This window comes from Lycorma delicatula, chromosome 2, assembly GCF_047948215.1.
Source record: "Lycorma delicatula isolate Av1 chromosome 2, ASM4794821v1, whole genome shotgun sequence".
Lineage (NCBI taxonomy): Eukaryota > Metazoa > Arthropoda > Insecta > Hemiptera > Fulgoridae > Lycorma > Lycorma delicatula.
This window is the reverse complement of record NC_134456.1, coordinates 37701636-37721997: the sequence shown is the minus strand read 5'-3', so window position 1 is coordinate 37721997 and position 20362 is coordinate 37701636. Positions and strand designations below refer to the sequence as shown.

The 20362-nt window shown below is 28.9% G+C and overlaps 1 protein-coding gene across 4 annotated transcripts in view; it reads right to left on the bottom strand.

The window, feature by feature from the left end:
- LOC142320667 (uncharacterized) overlaps nt 1–19343 on the bottom strand; it is a 111637-nt gene extending 92294 nt beyond the window's left edge. For all 4 annotated transcript variants that reach the window (XM_075358723.1, XM_075358720.1, XM_075358721.1 and 1 more), the window contains exons 1-2: nt 18525–19343; nt 2188–2284 (exon numbers count right to left, since the gene is read on the bottom strand). In XM_075358723.1, coding sequence (XP_075214838.1) covers nt 2188–2284; nt 18525–19094 — 667 coding nt within the window. In that variant the 5' untranslated portion in view covers nt 19095–19343. The remainder of the gene's footprint in view (nt 1–2187; nt 2285–18524) is intronic.
- Nucleotides 19344–20362: the final 1019 nt, after the last annotated feature.

The window sequence follows — 20362 nt, the reverse complement described above, 5'->3', positions numbered from 1 at the left end:
ATTCTTTACACAACTTAATGATCTGTACTTAAGATTGGAAAATGTTTTTTTTAACTAAGAAAAGAAAAATAGTAACAAAAAAATACATACATACATACATACATTACAAAAAATGACAACACCCTACCTTTAAACCAGCGGTAATCAATAACTTCAAATAACTTGAATAAACCAATAACTTAAATGTTATTTTATCCTACTCACAGTTACAAAATAAAAAAAAAAAAACACAATATATATAATTACATATATCTAAATAAAAGTAACAACAAAAACAAATTATTTTTTAATTTAATGTAATTCACAATTTTGTAAAAATTAAGTTTATTTAATATTTTTGACTGCTCATCCACAAAATATAATATAAAAGGTTTATTCCACAAAATTGCTTTTATCATTAAATAGTAAAAAAAAAGAAACTAAACATACCACAAAGAATAGACATTATCTAGTGGAATAACTAATAGAATGATTTAGATAATAAAAAAGTGATCCAACTGGGCAGTATGGGATAAATAAATACAGCAGCCCGTCTCACTCAGCTGCAACAATTTTTTTAAGTGTAAAGAAAACTTTTATATCAAACTTCCACTACATAATTTATGCATTAACCCTTTAATTTATATTTTAACCCTTTCCAATATTTTCTTGAAGATTAATCAACCTGATAAAATTTCCATTACAATCTTAAGTCATTGAAAAGTTAGCACATAATTGTAATTATTCTAACTTTTTTAACATTACACTTACTTTTCATTTTTATAGTGGAATAAGCTTATCATTTTTCAATAACTTATAAGTATGATCACTTGCACACAAGATTAACAAATTGTTTTAGATTCTATTAAATGACTATCCATTACTGTTATGCAGCACAACTTCTTTTACTTTTATGATCACACTATTACTGATGCGCAAATCAATAAATTGATTACATAACTTGTTATTATATGAAGACTATCTGGTGAAAATAGTTTCAATTATATAAATATATTATAAAATATATTTCATTACAGATTCATTTAGCAAACAAGCGTAAGCGGCTGGAAGACCACTTGTTTAATAACACTATGAAATTTAATTCAAATTAACAGACTTAGCTGTTAAAGTAGGTTAAGCCATAAAATTCTGATTAAAAATTAGGACTAACAGAAAACAAGAACAATTACAAAACAAGATTAATACAATCAAATGTGGTGTAGACAGATGATTAATCATATCTAGACAGTACAGTCTACACAGTGATAAATATACAACAAAATAAACAGAAAAACTAAATAAATTCACTCTTAAAACAGTCAATAATCACCAATGTTTCTACCAATAGTAACTAAGAGGCCAGGGATTTTTCCCTATTCAGATTATCTTTTTACTAGTTAATAAAAGTAACTTCTTAGTTTAATTCAGTACCACAAAAAAAAAGGAAAATACCTGCTCAGTACATCAATAGGGAGATATACATTCTGACTCAGGAATTTCAACACCAAGATAATTGATTACCACTTCTAGTAATGACTGACCCTTAGCTATTACTGTTTTCATCACAAATCTTTTTCATATGTTCATTATTCCAAGTACCATTAAACACACTTCATGTTAGGAAACAATGCATGATAATAAATCATATATAGATAATATGCAATGCAAGATAAATAAATAATATGTAGATAATATAGTATTACAATCATTTAGATCTGACACAATTCTTTAGTGCTAGACAAATCCTTTTTATATGTTCATTATTCCAAGTACCATTAAACACACTTCATGTTAGGAAACAATGCATGATAATAAATCATATGTAGATAATATGCAATGCAAGATAAATAAATAATATGTAGATAATATAGTACTACAAACATTTAGATCTGACTCAATTCTTTAGTGCTAGACAAATCCTTTTCATACATTACAAATATATATATATATGTATTTTTATGTTTTTCTTTTGTTCTTTACATGAGCAACACTTGCAGAATACCATAAGAGGTGTTCTGCTGAGACATTTTAAATATTACATTATAACTTCTAAATAAAATGATTAACTCTTTCTACAATACAACATTATATTAACAATGTGACAACAATTCAAAGAATCACTAAAAGAATGTCATCATCTTTAAATAAAATTAATACATTCCATTAATATTAATTACATAAAAAATAAAAACATTCACAACATAGTACCTGTTAAATGGCTTGCAACAGAGGTCAATGGTGCAGGACAATGACTAGTATTAGATACTGCATTATTAAGAACATGTCGATCATCAGCAGAACATGACTGCAAAAGATAAATAATATAAGAAAATGTTCAATAAATTAATAAAACATAAATACAAATACTCATAAAACAAAATAATTTTCAAACAAAATAACAATTAGTTTAACTTATTGCAAAGTAAAACAAGAGAATTTCTTTGGATAATGTAATTCATAAAAAATTAAAAGATCACACAATGATCAAAACAATAATTCAAACATCAGTATTTCTAAAAAATAAAAAAATGTCTACAGGAAACATTTTAAACCATCCTTTCTGACTAATGCTGTTGATATTTTTTTTTAATTTTTGTCTGAAAATGTTCAAAGCAACAACAGGAGATAGTTTTATGAATTTTTAGCACTGACAGTCTAAATAACAGCACATAAATGAAAAAACAGCATATAACTAAAATGGCATATTTTTTTTAAGGTACACTGACAAGTTACTTGCTGATAATACTGTAGTTCTGTGTCTGAAATTCATTTAAAATTTCACACAAGAAATACACAAAATAACCTGTAACACCTCATTACTAATTTTTCAACAACACAAAATTAAATAGAATCTTCCAGAAACAACAGTGACTCAATGATAAAGGCAAATTGAAAAAATAAATAAAAACAATAATTTCTTTTATTTCTTACTTTTTGATCTTTACAAGTAATTAAAATGATTTGTAATAAGTAAATTCCTTTAAAGAATAACACTAATCTACATTAAAATTATTTTAATAAGAAAATGGACAGTTTACATAAACTAATGTATCATAACCATTATCTGCTCAGACCATAGATTAATTCTGTGACCAACAACAATCAAAATTATTATAATTAAAATCAGAAAACCTGAAACTAAATACTAATAAATTAATAATGAACAAGAGAAAACAAAGAGAATAAAAACCTTTAAATGAATTTATCTTAAAGAAATAATAGTTCTTATCAGTTATCTGCCCACCATGTTCTTATTGGTTAGGTAGGTTCTTCTATCCGGTGGTCCCAGGTTCAAATCCCGGTCAGGTATGGCATTTTCGCATGCTACAAAAAATGTAAAAAAAAAAAAAAAGAAAAAGAAAAAAGGGTATTTTTCTGTTATTACTCCTCCTCAATTTACTTGTTACTAAAAGTTTGTTTTCTTATTTCTTTTTTATTGAGATTAATAAAGAATGTTTATATTGTGTGTAGGGTCTTTCAGTAACTACTGCAATTATCTATTATTTTTATAATCCAAATGTTACTGTTAATTGGTCAAGGTTAGCAAGCGTAGGTTAAGTTTGGTTAGATTATTATAAGTTGATTTCTACTATTAAAATGGGTTTCTTCACTGAAATTTACATTGATAATTAAATTTAAAGCAAATGCAAATATGAGTGAACTGGATAAAAAAAAGTGGGGGGGAATAACAAAAGACCCAAAAAAAGGTTAGGTTAGGTTTACAAGGCGCAAAAACAAGGCCGGATGAATTTTTGAACAATGGATTTTTGGGTGTACATGTTGGGAAATGCTTTCTTGTTTGCATTCCTGTTCGTTCATTTTCAATGTTATGGAAAAAATTAAAAAAAAAAAAATAATGGAAGGGGTCAATGTTGTACACGAATTCGAGGAGGGTGCATGTAACAAACGAAATCGAAGAAACGGAATTCAAGCACTTACAAGTGAACCACAGTTTTAACTTCCATCAATACAACTACACGCGCCCACACACAAACCTCTGTAATACGGCAGAACAATAAGCACAGAAGCACGGATCGCCATTATCTGCAGTAATACTCAGCAAAGTTCATGTGGTGATGAGAATTTCACGAAACAGACACATTTGAGGCGATTAAGGGCACTTGGCCACCCGCAAAAACCATGTGAGTTAAGTTTCAATGGATTATTAGTAGTAGACTAGCAGGCGGTTTGACTAAAACATTGATTTAAACAACGATTGTACGTAGCGGGCAGATAACCAATAAGTAAGAAAATAATAAATAAAATTGTAACTATTAGACAAGGGTAAAATTATAAATTCTCAAACACAAGAAAATTACATTCATACATTTGAGTTAAAAACAAAGGGATAAACAAATATTTCATGGCAGAAATATTTATTTATTCTCAATAAATAATTAACCTGAAATTAAACAAACAAAGAAAAACTGAAATTGCTATTTTCCTGAACATGGGCTGACAGTTGCACTAGAAAACAAATTTCCAGTTTCAGGACAGAAAAATTTGTAAATTTTACTAAATAAATTAATGTCACCAGAAACAAATTAATGTCACCAAAAGAATATTAATTAGACTTACAATTAGCAGTTCAACAATAAGATTCTTAACAAACTGAAGGATACATAGGTGTCTCAATAATGGTTATGAAATATAACCCCCCTAAACACTAAACTAATAAAACACAGAAGACTGCAAATTTTACTAAATAAATTAATGTCGCCAGAAACAAATTAATGTCACCAAAAGAATATTAATTAGACTTACAATTAGCAGTTCAACAATAAGATTCTTAACAAACTGATGGATACATGGGTGTCTCAATAATGGTTACGAAATATAACCCCCCTAAACAGTAAACTAATAAAACACAAAAGACTGCAAAAAAAGAGGTCCGCCGATACAAATTACATCAATTAATGTTGAATTTTTAAAAAAATGTTTGATATGGATCAAGAAAATAAAGAAAAATATAAAGCAAAGCACTACTGAATAACAGATATTTACAATGTGCAACATCTCATCTCAATTAAGTAACTTACAAGAAAGTTTCATTCTGATTGGAATGTGTTTACAAACAACTTCTAAAAGCTTCTAACTTTTGGACAATTCATTCTGCTGAATTTACTGTGTACAATCTCTATGCACTTACTAAATTTGGCAATCTCATATACTTGACGAACATTCTCTATTATCTATAGAAATTGTATTCTATTACAATAAATCAGAATCACATTGATTCTATTAAAATAAATTAGATTCCTTAGATCTCCCCATAAGCAACCAATGCATAGTCGCTTGTATTTACAAGAAAAAAAATTCATTTGAGGGAGGATGTGATATAGTAGGGTGAATATTCATTCAGTAATGACATTTCATCAATTTCAGCTATTACTGCTAAGTAATCTATCATTATTTTCCAAATCTTAAAAACAAATTTGAATCCCAAAAAATGTTAATTATGACTTAAATAGTGAAGAATGAACACGTTCTTTAATTATCAACCGGGTTATAAAGATTAGACCCATAGGCAATACGGTAGCCTGTGAGTTATGCCATAAGGCAGGTATCAGATATCCAGGCTGCTGACAAAAGGGGAGAGGTGTTTTTAGTGGTCTCTGCACTATGCGGGAAACCCCATACATCCAGTAGCAAGGGCTGCTGGGCATCTGGTTGCAGATTTTCCCTCTGCCTACCGAAAAATTATAAAGATTGGATTTGAAACAACACTGCAAGAAATTTCAGTGGAAATAATGTTTTACTTTAGAAGAAAAAAACTGTGGCGTAGTAACTAAGTTTTGATACTTCATACAATACCCTACACTCACTACAAAAGAATCTGGTTCATGTTTTAAATGATTATTAACAGATTTTAACTTATAACTCATAATTATTTATATTTCACAGTTACTGGCAACTTATTAAGACACACTCCAATATAAGTTATGAATTTGAAATAATGAACTGAAATAAGTAGAATAAACTTTTCTTTTTTCCCTGTTTAGTCTCTGGGAATCACAGTCAGATATTACTTCCGAGGATGAACGAGGAAGATATGTACGAGTGTATACGCGAAGAATAATGTTGAACAGTCTCAGGTCAAGCATTTTTGAGATGTGTGATTAATTGAAACCCAACCAACAAAGAACAACTCACCGAGTTGGTCTAGTGGTGAAGGCGTCTTTGCAAATCAGCTGATTTCAAAGTCAAGAGTTCCAACATTCGAATCCTAGTAAAGGCAGTTACTTTGTTTTTTGATGGTTGGGTTTCAATCAACCACACATCTCAGAAATGGTCGACCTCAGACTGTACAAGACTACACTTCACTTACACATATCATCCTCATTGAACCTCATTCAATACCTGACGGTGATTCCCCAGAGGCTAAACAGAAAAAAAGAAACTACCAAGAACACTGATATCCACAATCTACTATTCAAATCTGTATGAAAGTATCCACAATCTAGTATTCAAATATGTATGAAAGTAACTGCCTTTACTAGGATTTGAACATTAGAACTATCGACTTCGAAATCAGTTGATTTACGAAGACACATTCACCACTAGACCAACCTGATGGGTGAGTAGGATAAACCTATCATAATCTAAAGAAAATAATATTACAATATGAATTACTGAATAAATTATTAACAAGAATTGTTGAATAAGAATATTCAAAATAGGAAAGAGAAAAATAAATTGCACAAGGTTTGCAGATAACATGATATTTTTAGAATATGAAGAACAGAATTATTCAACATGGTTTCAAAATTAGAAGGCATTATGACATAATGAAATGAAATGAAAGTAATCAAGTAATGAAGATAGGGACAATAAGCAAATAAATGTCTGCGTAGAAGAATGAAGCTATTAAACAGTATTGGTAGTTACGTATAAGATTCAAAAAAAAAAAATTAAGTACAACTAGAAGAGCATTGACTAAGGAAGAAGCACTTAATAAGAAAAAACTGTGATGTATTATGATAAGAATTAGATTTGACTTGACATTTTGTGAAATTTTAAGTATACGATTGTATGGATGTGAGACATGAATGCTAGAAAAAAAGAAAAAAGAAAGAATAGAGGTATTTGAAATCGAGGTATTTGAGCACGGAAGAGATTACAGAAAATTAAATGAACTCTAGCAAGAGTGAAAATGGACAAGTAATGTACGGGGGATATTCAATAATTAAAGAGACAAAGTGATATAGCAAGGAAACAGTTTGTAGGAGGAGTTTTGTACTTTCATGACTTTAGGTTGGCATCACTGGGATGAGCTGAGAACAGCTGATGGATAAAAATTGTTTTGTTTATAACCTCAATATAGCATTTAACGATGGTGTCCACTTCATTCCCATACTAGTTTAACAACACTCAGTGATCTGTTTTTTGCTTTATTAAGGTTAAAAACCACATAAAATCTTTTCTCGAATGATTTTACTGTATGGTGAACCATGGAAATTTTTATAAGTGAGTAGAACAGTTCAAAAACAGTTGAACCTCAGTGACTGACAAGCAACATCCTGGCTGGCCAGTTAAAGCGTCGACTCCTTCACGTGAAACCCACATTAACGACATTATTCATGAAGACCGACATATTACAGTTGAACATATAGCAAAAACAGTTGCAGTAAGTGTTGGCACAGTTCATAATGTTACCAGTAACAAGATCAAGTTCAGCAAAACAAGTGCAAGGTGGTCCCGAAAGATTTAATGCAATAACACAAGGAAACAAGCCTCAAAGTGTGTACAGACTTGAAAAAATGCTATGAAAGAGAAGGTGACTTTTCTAAACAAGATTTTAACAGCCTCAGGTTAGATAACCCTCCAATGAATAATACATAATTTGATAAACACATATACATAAAAGCCAGTTGCAATTCAAAAAAAAAAAAAAAACACTATTTTACCCCTTTGAAGTGAATTAAGGAACAATTTTCAAATACTTTTTGGTAACATTTTCATAGCCATTATAATACATCATCATGTAAGGCCCTATTTATTTAACCTCTAAGTTTAAATAATGATAATACAAAGCTAGTCCCCCTAGCAATATTAGTAAATAAATTTATTCAATTATATTGAAACATTATTAACTAAATGAATAACTATTTTTCTTTTTATAAGATGTCGAAGCATAGGCAAAACCATCAGACCAATTTGAACATAATATCAATTTTTAAAATGAAATAGTAAAAAAAGTTTTGTAACTTAGTTATAATAAATAGAAAAATAAACAATTACGTGTTTAGATTATAATAAATTTATAATTTTATTTCAATATTATATGTTTTATCAGAGTGATGAGGTATGTTCAGAACTAATAGATACAAGGGGCAAACAATAACAGATGTTTACAGGGTCTAAATAATTATACCAAGGGTTAGGGTTTTTCATTTATTTATCCTTATCTTACTTATTTTTCTACCATATACTTGGAAAAAATTACAATAAAGAATTTTTGCAGTTTTAATTTGTAAAATCAGATTAATTTTCTTAACAAAAACAACAATATTTTGATTCATGAAAAAAGGCAACATCAAATATCTTTTTATTGTAATAGCTGTTTTACAAAGATGAAAATTTAGCGAGTCAATTGCACTTTAGAAGAATCTTTTCTTGTTAATTATACATTTCCTTTCCTTCAGAGGAGTGATTAACACCTATAATCTCCACTATAACCCAGATGTTATGCACAAATACTATTTCTTCAAGAAGATAAATTCAGATACATAATTTAAAGCAGTTTCCTATATGATTGATTGTAGTTTAAAAGTTTTTAATAATTATTTGAACACTTCTGTTACATGATCATAATTTCCTTTTAGCTTCACAAGCTGAAGATGAAGATGATAATCAAAAAGGACATCATAAATGATACTCATTACTAAAAACCGCTATAGTAAAAAATGACATTTCTGTAACAAAATCTATAATTAATTTACCCTATTAAAAATTAAAACTTTCTTTGTTCCAATAAATTCCTAAGAAAATGATGACTTGTTATCAGCACTTATAAGCAAGAAGAGATTACTTTAAATTAAACAACCTCATTAAAAATTCTGACATTTTCAACACTTTCAGTCCAACGCTGTTTTAACAAAGTTGAGGGCTGGTAAATCAGCCATTTTTTTATATTTAATGAAATGGTATAAAATTATGGTAAAAGTATTTAGAAATACAGGTATTTACAAATGTAAGTATTTGTAAATATGTTTATATCTACCAATAAGTCAGCTGTAGCTTAACATATGAAAGGGAATTTATTTTTTGTAAAGTATAAAATTTTTTAAAACTGTCTTGAAAAACTGAAAATTAGTCAAATTAAGTAAATAAGAACTCTTTACAAAATAAAAATTATGATCTTGTAAAATAAAGATTATAATTCTTCCTGTACCAGAAACATACATGTAAACAAAAGCAAACACCAAAACAGAAACAAAACGTTACAGAATACCAACCCATACTGAGCAAATTACAAAACATTCCTTCTTCCATTATATTTTAAAAAATTCAACTAGTCAGAAAATACAAAATAAAATCCCATTACTGAAATTCCAGCAAACTATAAACAAATATATACCAGAAGTTGTTTATAATATTTTAAATATACACACTTGGGACTACGTGCGGATATGGAAAACTAGATAATAGCATTAAAACAAAGCATTAAAACATCTTATGTTCAATTATGTGAAGCAAAACTATATCACATGACAACATAAAAATATACCATAACTTTTTAAAACAAAAATGTTTATCTTTTAAAAATTTTCATCTCTCACTAATCAAATCGACACAATTCTTCTACCTCCACTTCATATAAAAATCAGGGCTTTGTTTAAACTTTGTAAAGTCGATGGATAAGAATAATGCTGGATTTCATTATTTAAAGCAAAAATTTTGTGATGTTAGTTTTGTTAAAATCAGCAAATGAATTTTTGTGGGGCTCCAAATAAGACTTATTAAAGACGAAAAACTTGAATATTTTAAAAATTAAAATCAGGTGGGAGGGTGTTGTGAAAAAGGTTTTAGAAAATCATAAAAACTGAACTGCTTTAAGATTTCTGGGAAATTATTTGAAAGAATGCTTGCCAATTAGACTGGATGCTGCAATTGGAATGTTTCTTATGCCAAAATAAAATGGAAAGCAACAATTATCACATTAGCTAGGATGAGTAATGTCATACAGTAGAGTATGTGTGTATATACACACATACCTGTATGTATGTGCGTATACTTGTACGCACATACAAGTGTATTTTCACATCAACTTTGAAAATTCTAAAACACTAATTCAATTTTATTTATTGCAAAAAGTTACACAAATACACTAATTTTGTGTTCATAAAAAAAAGTTATTTAACCTAAACATATGAAATAAAAACTCTATAAATACAGAGGACATTCAATAATTAAAGAGACAAATTGATGTAGAAATGCAACAGTTAGTAGGAGAAATTTATACTTTCATGACTTTAGGTTGGCATCACTGGGATGAGCTGAGAATAGCTGATGGATAAAAATTATTTTGTCTATAATTCAATATTGCATTTAATGACGGTGTGTTAGTTTGAAGTTTCCACATTAATTGAACAACGTTCAGTGATCAGTTTTTGCCTTATGAAGGTGAAAAACTGGATAAAATCTTTTTTCGAATGATTGTACAGTGTGGTGAAAATTGTATGAACTGCAGAAATTTTATAGGTGAGTAGAACAGTTCAAAAACGGTCGAACCTCAGGGGCTGACAAGCAACATCATGGTCGGCCAGTTAAAGCATCAACTCTGCTTGAAACCCACATCGAAGACATTCATGAAGACCGACATATCATTACAGTTGAACATATAGCAAAAGCAGTTGCAGTAAGTGTTGGCACAGTTCACAATGTTATCAGTAACAAGCTCAAGTATAGCAAAACAAGTGTAAGTTGGGTCCCAAAAGAGTTTAACGTGTGATGGAACTTGGGTTCACCATTTTGAACCAGAGTCCAAAAGACAAAGCATGGAATGGAAGCACACCTGTCTGAAAGAAATTCAGAACACAAGCATCAGCGAATAAAGTCATGTTGACTGCCTTTTGGGATGTCCAAGGTGTCATCTTTTGTGATTATTTGGAAAATCAGTGCACAATAAACAGTGTCTACTACTCAGACATGCTGATGAAAAGAGTAAAGCTAGCAATGACAGAAAAACATTGCAGATCTTAAAGAAAAGGCGTGATATATTGCTACACAACAATGCTTGCTCTCACATCGCCCAACTGATCCAAAAAACCATTGGAAAAATGGGTTCTACATCAATTTGTCACTTTAATTATTGAATGTCCCTCATATTATACACACAAAACACTATTAAACAGTTATGTAAAAATTTATCAACACTAAATGATAAATAATGTAGGGTGTTCAACAAAAACGAGGCCCCATCACTTAGTTTAGTCTATAAATAATAATTTACTGGCAACCACTTGCTTAATAATATCAGAAGGTGTTGAAAAATGATGTCCATTCACTTCTAAGCACTTGTCAAGTCATTTAATCATGTTCCTTGCTATTCTTGTTAACTGTACCCGGTCTACTTCGTGGATGACATAGGTGATGTCTGTCTTACGATTCCTGATGTGTGGATTGCTTCTATGAACAATTTATTTTAACTAACCCCACAGAAAGAGTATTCAGATCAAGGGATCTTGATGGCCACAATCCTTTAGAAATAATTCTTCAACCGAAAAGCATCGCTACAACAGAGCAAGCTGTATGACAAGTGACGCTGTCCTGTTGCAATCAGCAGTCACGCTCATCCTCTTGCAATAAGGCTATGAACTGTTGGATAATTTCTTGTAAGATGGCAGCATTCACAGTTTTTTTCAAAAAACATGGGTCCTATTATTTGCTGCCTTGAAACTCCACACCACACACATATTTTTTGTGGGTGAACATGAGATTCAGAGAAAATGTGCAAATTTTCAGTACCCCAGGTCCAATCTGACTGTTAGCATACCTACCAAGGTAACCAAGCTTCATGTTGAAAAACACTTACCTAAAATGCCAATGTTATCTCTAATTAAATTCTTAAACCACTGACCCTTTCATCATAATCAGCATTAGTTAGCACATGTAAAACCTGCATTCGATACAGATAACACTTCAGCATTCTCCTCACTGCAATGTGAGCTGAACCTAGTGAAATCCTGTAAAAGATCCTGCAACTGCCACTTCTGGTCTAACACTAAACCTGTTTCACAAAATTTTTAACTAACTTCTGAGTAACACTTTTCACTGGTGCTTCCTTTCAAATTTCTCCTTGAACTTTTGCCAACACACAACATGAGATTTCGTCTTTAAATAAGTTTCCATCACGAATACATGTTCTTCAACAGTTAACCCCATTTTAAAATACTACACACGATTATGCAACCTTGTTCTAAAGCCAATGCTCGACACAAACTGGCAATACTCTAATAAGCAGGCAATGAGAAATCCTCCCCACTTCAGCTCCAGTTATATCAACATCTTCCACATTATTTCACCCATCTCATCCCAATACATGCATTTTAACAAAAATATGTATTTAGTATAAACTACTAAGTGACTGGGCCTCTTTTTCAGCTGAACAACCTGTATTAATATTTTTCTAATTCTAGATAGTGTGGTGAATAATTTTAAAAAATAGTTTTCATGTACTACTCTTTAAGATAAGACTTTTCTTTACAAGCTAAGATTTTTAAATTTATTCCCTTAACATTAAGGTATATTTCCATGGCTATTCTTAAATTATCTAGAGAAAGTCTTTACAATAAAAACATAACAGCTTCATTTTTTCACAGAGGATTTTTTTATATATACCTCTATATATATACACACACACACACACACACACAAACTTTTTTACCCAGAAGAATAATGTCATGTTACAAAAATATGAGATGTTCATACTTTGAAAAATGATTGGTTACAATATGAAATTATTCTTAACTTCAATTTCCCTTTTTCAAAGTTTTCTGTTTTCCTATCCAGTAATGGCTCAATACTGAGCAAATAACTGAAGTTATCTTAAATTTACAAATTACCTATCTCCCTCTTCCTAGGAGGGAATGAAATTCTTTAAAAAATAATTAAATTTTCAAATAAAAATAACTTTTTTTTGTTTTAGCATTACTGAACATTATGTTATAATGTCACAAAAGTAATTTATTGGTCTTGTGTTGGCGCCCTTATATTACAATATTGTTCTACAGACTCCCAAAAATTTATACTATTTGTGTCAAAACATTTTTTTTATTTTACTTATTTTTGTAATAATCACATATTCTAATAAGAAATAGTTTTTAATTATAATACAGTTTTGTTTAATGCAACCCAACAAAAACTTTGTTTTACAAGAGGTTAACAGTATTGCGAACCTTATCAATTTTTTACCAGCTTATCAGATTGAGTTTTTATTTCATGTTATTCTACACAGCAAATTTTGTTTCCTGTATCAAGATGAAGTTTTAAATAAAAAGGAAGAGCATTTATGGAGTATCATTACTTGGCTAACAAGTTTTTTAATTTTGCACCAAGAAATATTCAACCAGATTTCACAGATAAAAACACATCAATTCACCAATTCTACCAGCTAATTTTACAAACTTCTTGTGTTGCATGGATTAGTTCGAGATCACCATGCTGCTACACTGTTATTCAAGTGTACTAACATTTTACAGATCTAGAAGCTGCTTAGTTTGTAAGAACAATAAAGGTTTGACACAATAGTTTAATCAGAAGATACAGTTTCATATAACTTGCCCATCAACAGCCAGAAAGATGCAGCAGGAACTCTGTAAGTTAGAACTACTCACAATCCTTGCATGATTAAAATAATTATAAAAGAACGTTTTCAACAAAATCACTAGTTCTATATCTTTTGAAAACACTTATTGCAGGTGTCTACATAGTAATTCCAGTGCACAATTTTACACATTTAGAGGTCGACAAGTTATGTTCTAAAAAGATGTGAAATTAAATTTTGCTGAGAAAACAACAGATTTTTACAAGAGCATTAGAAACCGAAAGAAAATTGTTTTTCACATTAGCAAGAATTGAATAATTCAATCTTCAAAGGTGGTAGACTCTTTTGACATTTAATCGAGACAAATTTATTAATAAATTGTAGATATTTATCAAATCTAATAAAAAAAATGTAATTAAACATAATTTCAGTGAGTTGCACTAAAAAAACTCAAATATATCTAAATTAAATCTATTGTTAGATTAAATATAACTTAATTTAAGTTACCAGATCTTTAAACACTAATCACCTGTAGATCATGCTTGAAAAGTAAAGCAGGCAGGCAGGAAGTATAAGAAAAAAAGAGGACTTTAGGAGTAGAGTTATCTGCTGTAGAGAATATTGGCCACGGACTAGGAACACAGGATGAATTCTTCAACCAGAGAATGGATAATTGGTGACAGAATTGAAAAAAATAAATAAATAAAAATGAATATGCATAATATGTAATAAACATGTTTAAAAAAGATTGATAAATTAATTAATTCAAGAATATAAATGTACTTCTAAGTACTTCCTCTGAGAATTGTAACTAATTATTAAAGAACGTATAAAACATTAAAATATAGTCAAGATTATGATGTGGAACTAGCAATTCATTACCTATTTAATAATGAGAAAGGGAAGAAACAACAATGCAAAGCAAATATTTGTACTGATCTTTTTTTGTTGTTTATATCAACTTTAGACATTCATATTAGATATTCACAATATATCACAGATGTTCACATTAAAAAAAAATTTGAAGGCTTCTTTCTCCCCAAGTTTTTCTGAGGTTAGTCGAATTTTACTACACCAACAGCAGCCAACATTTTTTTTTTTTACTTACATCCTACATCACTTAATTTGACTGTTTATATGGGAACCTGTGCATTCATATATAAAGAACCATACCCAATCATGTACATGCATAGTTTTCAATTAATTTATTACTATTAATTATAATAATTTATTATTATTTCAATTAATTTCTGTTATTACTGTTATTTCTTAATCATCTGTATTCAGATGTAGAAAATACCCAACCAGTTTAATAGTTGGCTTTTACATTGACTGCTTTAATCTCCACTATGAGTTTGAGATTTTCTTTATCTACCTTTTATCCATTTAGCCACTCTTTAAAATACTAATACTTAAGAAATGTAATAATAACAATAAATCAGCTAACTACTTTCATCAGCTGATTATGATTACTGCTAAAATACATTAGTGTCTTTTGTATCAAAACATAATGCTATGTACATTCATCACAGAAAGTTAATGAGGCAAAAAATTACTGCTCTACAAGAAAAATTCACAACCAATGGTGCAAGGACAGATATAAATGATGAAATCAATTTTTAAGGCATTATTTACTAGAACTGATAATATTTTACAACAACTTTTGACATCTACAAACATTTTCGGCAGTAGGCATACATTAGAACAGACAGGAAGTGATGATATATCAATCGCATCCCAAGACAACAACTAATATCGTTATTTTGTAAAAAACAAAATAAAAAATAATAAAATTGAAAATAAATAAATGTTTGTACACACCGTTGGGAAAAAAAGTTGAATTATTAACGTATTAATGTTCACGGTACAATTTTTTCATTACACTACCAAAACTGCATGTTTTTTTTTGTTTAAAAATAATAGTTTCAATTTAATATTTTTCTTGATGTAGATTTCAGGATGTTTCGGTTGATGTCAGCGAATATAATCATTTATTATTTTATCACCATAACGTGGAGATAATATAATAATTTAACATTTATCATTTTGTAATCATATATTGTTTATCACAAGATTTGACAGTTTTATGGTTCTTTTATTCGGCACTTTAATAGAACTGTTTTTTCTGAATAAGATTTATCTGGTTTTTGAATCTATTACCTTAGCAGTTGCCCTTACAGTTATCTTAGCACTGACCTTAGCAATTAGCTTACAGCATATTTAATACTGATAAAACAGTCTGCTGGGCAAATTACCTGTTCTCAGCAACAGTTTATTTATTTTATTGTTATCGTTAACATTCGTTAGCATGAGCTGACAGTTCTGTTTGGTAATTCAGTGTGTTTCCTATGCAGAATTACCACTGGGTGGAAAAACTATTTGTACCAAAGTAAAACAACAGTTTGTTTTTTCTGAGAAACAACAGTTTAGTAAAACTATTAGATATTCTCTGACACATAAATAGTACAACACACAAATTACAGATACCAACTGTCACATTAAACAAATGGTCATGACATCAAAACAATTTTCATAAAACTATATATATATATATATACGTACATACACAAGTAGAAATTGCTGGTTATCATCCAGTAGTATGCTATTTATAATGAATGATTTAAGATGTTATCTTTGTCATTTACTTGTTATAACAAGAAGGCATCAAAGCAACTAAAGCTAAACCAATAATACAAACACTGTGCAGCTGATTTACTACAAAAAGCAGACACATATTTGTATTACACAGCAACAATCCCAACACTGCAGAAACTTTTACAAAATAATCAGTGCTAACTATCACTTGAAATTTACCAATTACTAAGGCAAATGTTACAAACTGTCATGTTAAAATATTCTCAACTTAATCAGCATTTGAGTGTATATTAATATAAGGACTGATAGCACAATACAAGTTATGTAACCTGAGTATTTACAATCTAAAAAAATAAATAAGATATATATAATTCAATATTTAATGTAATTTTTTTTAAAGTCTGTTTGGATATATACATAATAAATTATACTAGAAACAGTACTTCATCTTATTCAAGTTCTCTCTATTAACACAGTAAAAAAAAAATTTTCAGTTATGTAAATTATAATTCTTAATTGTAAAGATTTATAGTATGTAAAAATTTACTCATAATTTAGAACCGAGATTTTAATAATTTTAAATGAAATTGTATTAGTTTAAAAACATGAAACTACTCTACTATAAACAAAATTGAAGTTATAAAATAAATTTCTTGACAGAGCTAAATGAGTTTTTTGTGGCTTAATAGTGCACTAACAGCATAGCTTTAAATAACGCTGCATCTCTCTTGCCTCATCAATACAACCAGTTACAGAAAAGTACTTGACTAATTTGACTATCCATGAAAAAGCTACCATGATATTTCACAATAAAATATAATAAATAAAACTTTAAGAAAGATAAATTCTAATGTTTCTTATTTACGATCTTATATTGAGAAAAATGAATGAAAGAACACATATAACACAATTCCAAATCATAAATAACACAAGTTGTCATTAGATAAGGAAATAAAATAAATGGCACAATCATTAGTTAAAAATTAAAAACTTTTTGGATACAGTAGATTTTTTTTAATCATTCATCAACAGAATTAATTATTCCTCAGATGTTAAGATATCATTCATAAAATTATTTTTCAATTTCAAATTTTACAGTAGGCATAATACATAATCTGACATTATAAATTATGAATGCAAAATTGGACGAGTTATAATGGATATTTCTTTTTTTTACCAAATAAAACTTCAATGTAAAAATGAACTTCAATAAAAGATAAAATAATATTTTTATATAACGCTATAATTTTTAAAAAAATCATTGTAAGATGAAGCATTGAGGTTGCATTATTAAACAAAGGAGGGTTTATCTAGTTTGGTTTACCATGCAAACAACTACTTAATAATTTACACAATGCAGAATAATAATATATATAAATGTACTCTATATCAATATACTTAACTTAAACACCAAAAAAATACAATAGCTTAATACAACTAAATATTAATGTGACACCAAATTCAAACTATCAGATCTGAAGAGTATTTTTATTTAGTATATGAAGTACAGAAAAAAAATAAATCACAACCGTACTTGCATAATAATATTAATGTAACATTGCAATAACTCATATTTTTAATCTTCTCCCAACTAGGTATATTTTAACAAGATCAATCATTATTTATAAAAAATCACTAAATCCTTATTAGTAACAATTTTATCAAAATAAAAATTTCTTCCGTATGAAAAATTATACTTGAAACAATACACACCATCAGAAAATTAACACTAGATATACTTCATTTCAGAAAAGGCAGCAGTTTATAAATGCATTCTACAACAGCTGAGTTACAACAGCAAAAACATCAAATATCAACTTAACATAAAAATATAAGTTATAGTAAACAAATGTAAATATAACCAATAAAGGATAAGATTAATACTCAATAATATTTAATGATTGGATAATGACTAGAATTCATAATTCTATTACAATTCATAGTACTCCTTTTCATAAATAAAATATTGAACTAGATTAGGTAATCAACACTAGATCATATGACTTGTGAAGAATTCCATATCTACTTTCATTTTATCTAAAATTATAGTCTAATTTATTAATTTTAGTTTACTGATTGAAAATAAATATATCAGCACTTGAAAATGCCTGTTCTGTTAGGTTAGGTGGCAAGGTTATTTTAAATAATATGAAAAAAAGAAAAACGTTCAGCTTACTCTCACCTGCAATGATATTTTATCATTTATAGAATCAATTCCAGAAGAACTGTTCAAACTTCTTGGCTGGTTTAATGCACTGCGTTTATTTTCTTCTTCCTGTAGTCTTGTAAATATATTTCCAAGACGCAACTTTTGTTCAAAAGAAAAAGCAGGATGATTTAAGGCAAGAGTATATATTAATAAAAGTTCCTCCAGTGTATTATCATCAGGAGCTAAAATGGTAGGAGACTTCAACAAGGCATTAACCTCATCAAAGTTACTTAATATTTTATACAGGCCATTACAACATGCATAATTACAAGAATGGAGTAATGAAATATAAAAGGCTAACTTAGGTCGAGTTCGTTTATCACTAATGCACTGAACTTCATTAGTAATGTCTGATAAATTATTAGCTTCGTTTTCAGTCTTTCTGAGATCATGGAAATCTCGTTTCCCGAGGTCCTCCAGACATGTGCCAAGAAACCGTAGTTCAAATGGCAGGCACAAATTCAGCAAAGTACACATTACATCGATACGGTTGTTACTTTTTAACCCCTTGAACCATAAGATAAAGTCTTCCTTACACACCATTTCCAGAAACCATTGATGCAGTAGCTAACGAGGGCCTAGTTATACTCCTTATCAATTAGTAGATGAGGGCAGCGCTAACACAAGACACTGAAACCGAAATGCCAAATGTAAGGATTTCAACAGTACTGCTAAGTCACAGTTACTGAAAACCACCATAGATGCTCAATTAGCAGAAACGAGTTATTGGAAAAAAATCTTCGATTTTCATCCACAGCTCACAACACCTTAATACTTAGATCAACTGACTCCTATAGCCTAAGCTATTGCCTTCTTGATTCAAAAATACAACTTGACTCCTTGTGGAGTGCGTTCATTACTTAATCTGAAGAAGAATTTTCATTGTAGTTCAGTTTAAATACACAACGGCAAAAATGTTTTTGAGAATAAGTTAAAATTTGTAGGGCAAATAGAATTGATAATGTCATTATGTAATATATGCAAATTATAATAGGGAAAGTTTGGTGTATTAAATAATCAATAGCAAAATTATTATAAGAGTACAAGATAAAGAAAAAAATATTTTTTTGTTAAAGGAAAATGCTTACAAAAACATATTAATAAATTTTTCTTTTTGACGTACATGCTTAGAATCTTTTTTACAAAACTATTACGATATTTTGTGGAATTGTTTTCTTAGAAACAAATCAGTATATCATCCAGGCAGTATGTGAACAGATATTCGACTTCGAATTCTGGAATGTTTTTTGCAATAACCACAACTTAGCGGGAATAATGAATGTAACATTTGGAAATATGCTAATTATTATGAATTTCTGCGACATCTTTACCATAAATTACAATTTGTTCAATGTTAATGATTCTGGATCATGTTAAACAACCAATCTGAATTATAACACAAATTGTGTTCGATATTTCAAATCTAAAATTGTATTTTTTTGTAAGAGGGTAATGAAACGAGAAGATCTGCAAAAGTCTCGACTTAAACATTAAATAATTTTTTTGTCATGCTCCATTTAATTTTCCATCTGCATGGAAAACATAAATTTTTTCTGAAATTTAAACATTCATGAAAAAAAAATTTAAATAAAAAATGTTATTTTGAAATTTTGTTAATACATATACTTTTATTTAGTTTCATTTCAAATGCATCCAAAAATTAGTAATTTTTAAACATGGAAGTGGTTTTCATAAGACCATCAAACTTTGGTGAACGGTATATAAAAATTAGCTTGTAGTTATATTATTGCTAAGTATGTTAAATTTATTTTATAAAATGTTTTGACCAAAATATAAGAATTTTAAAAGTG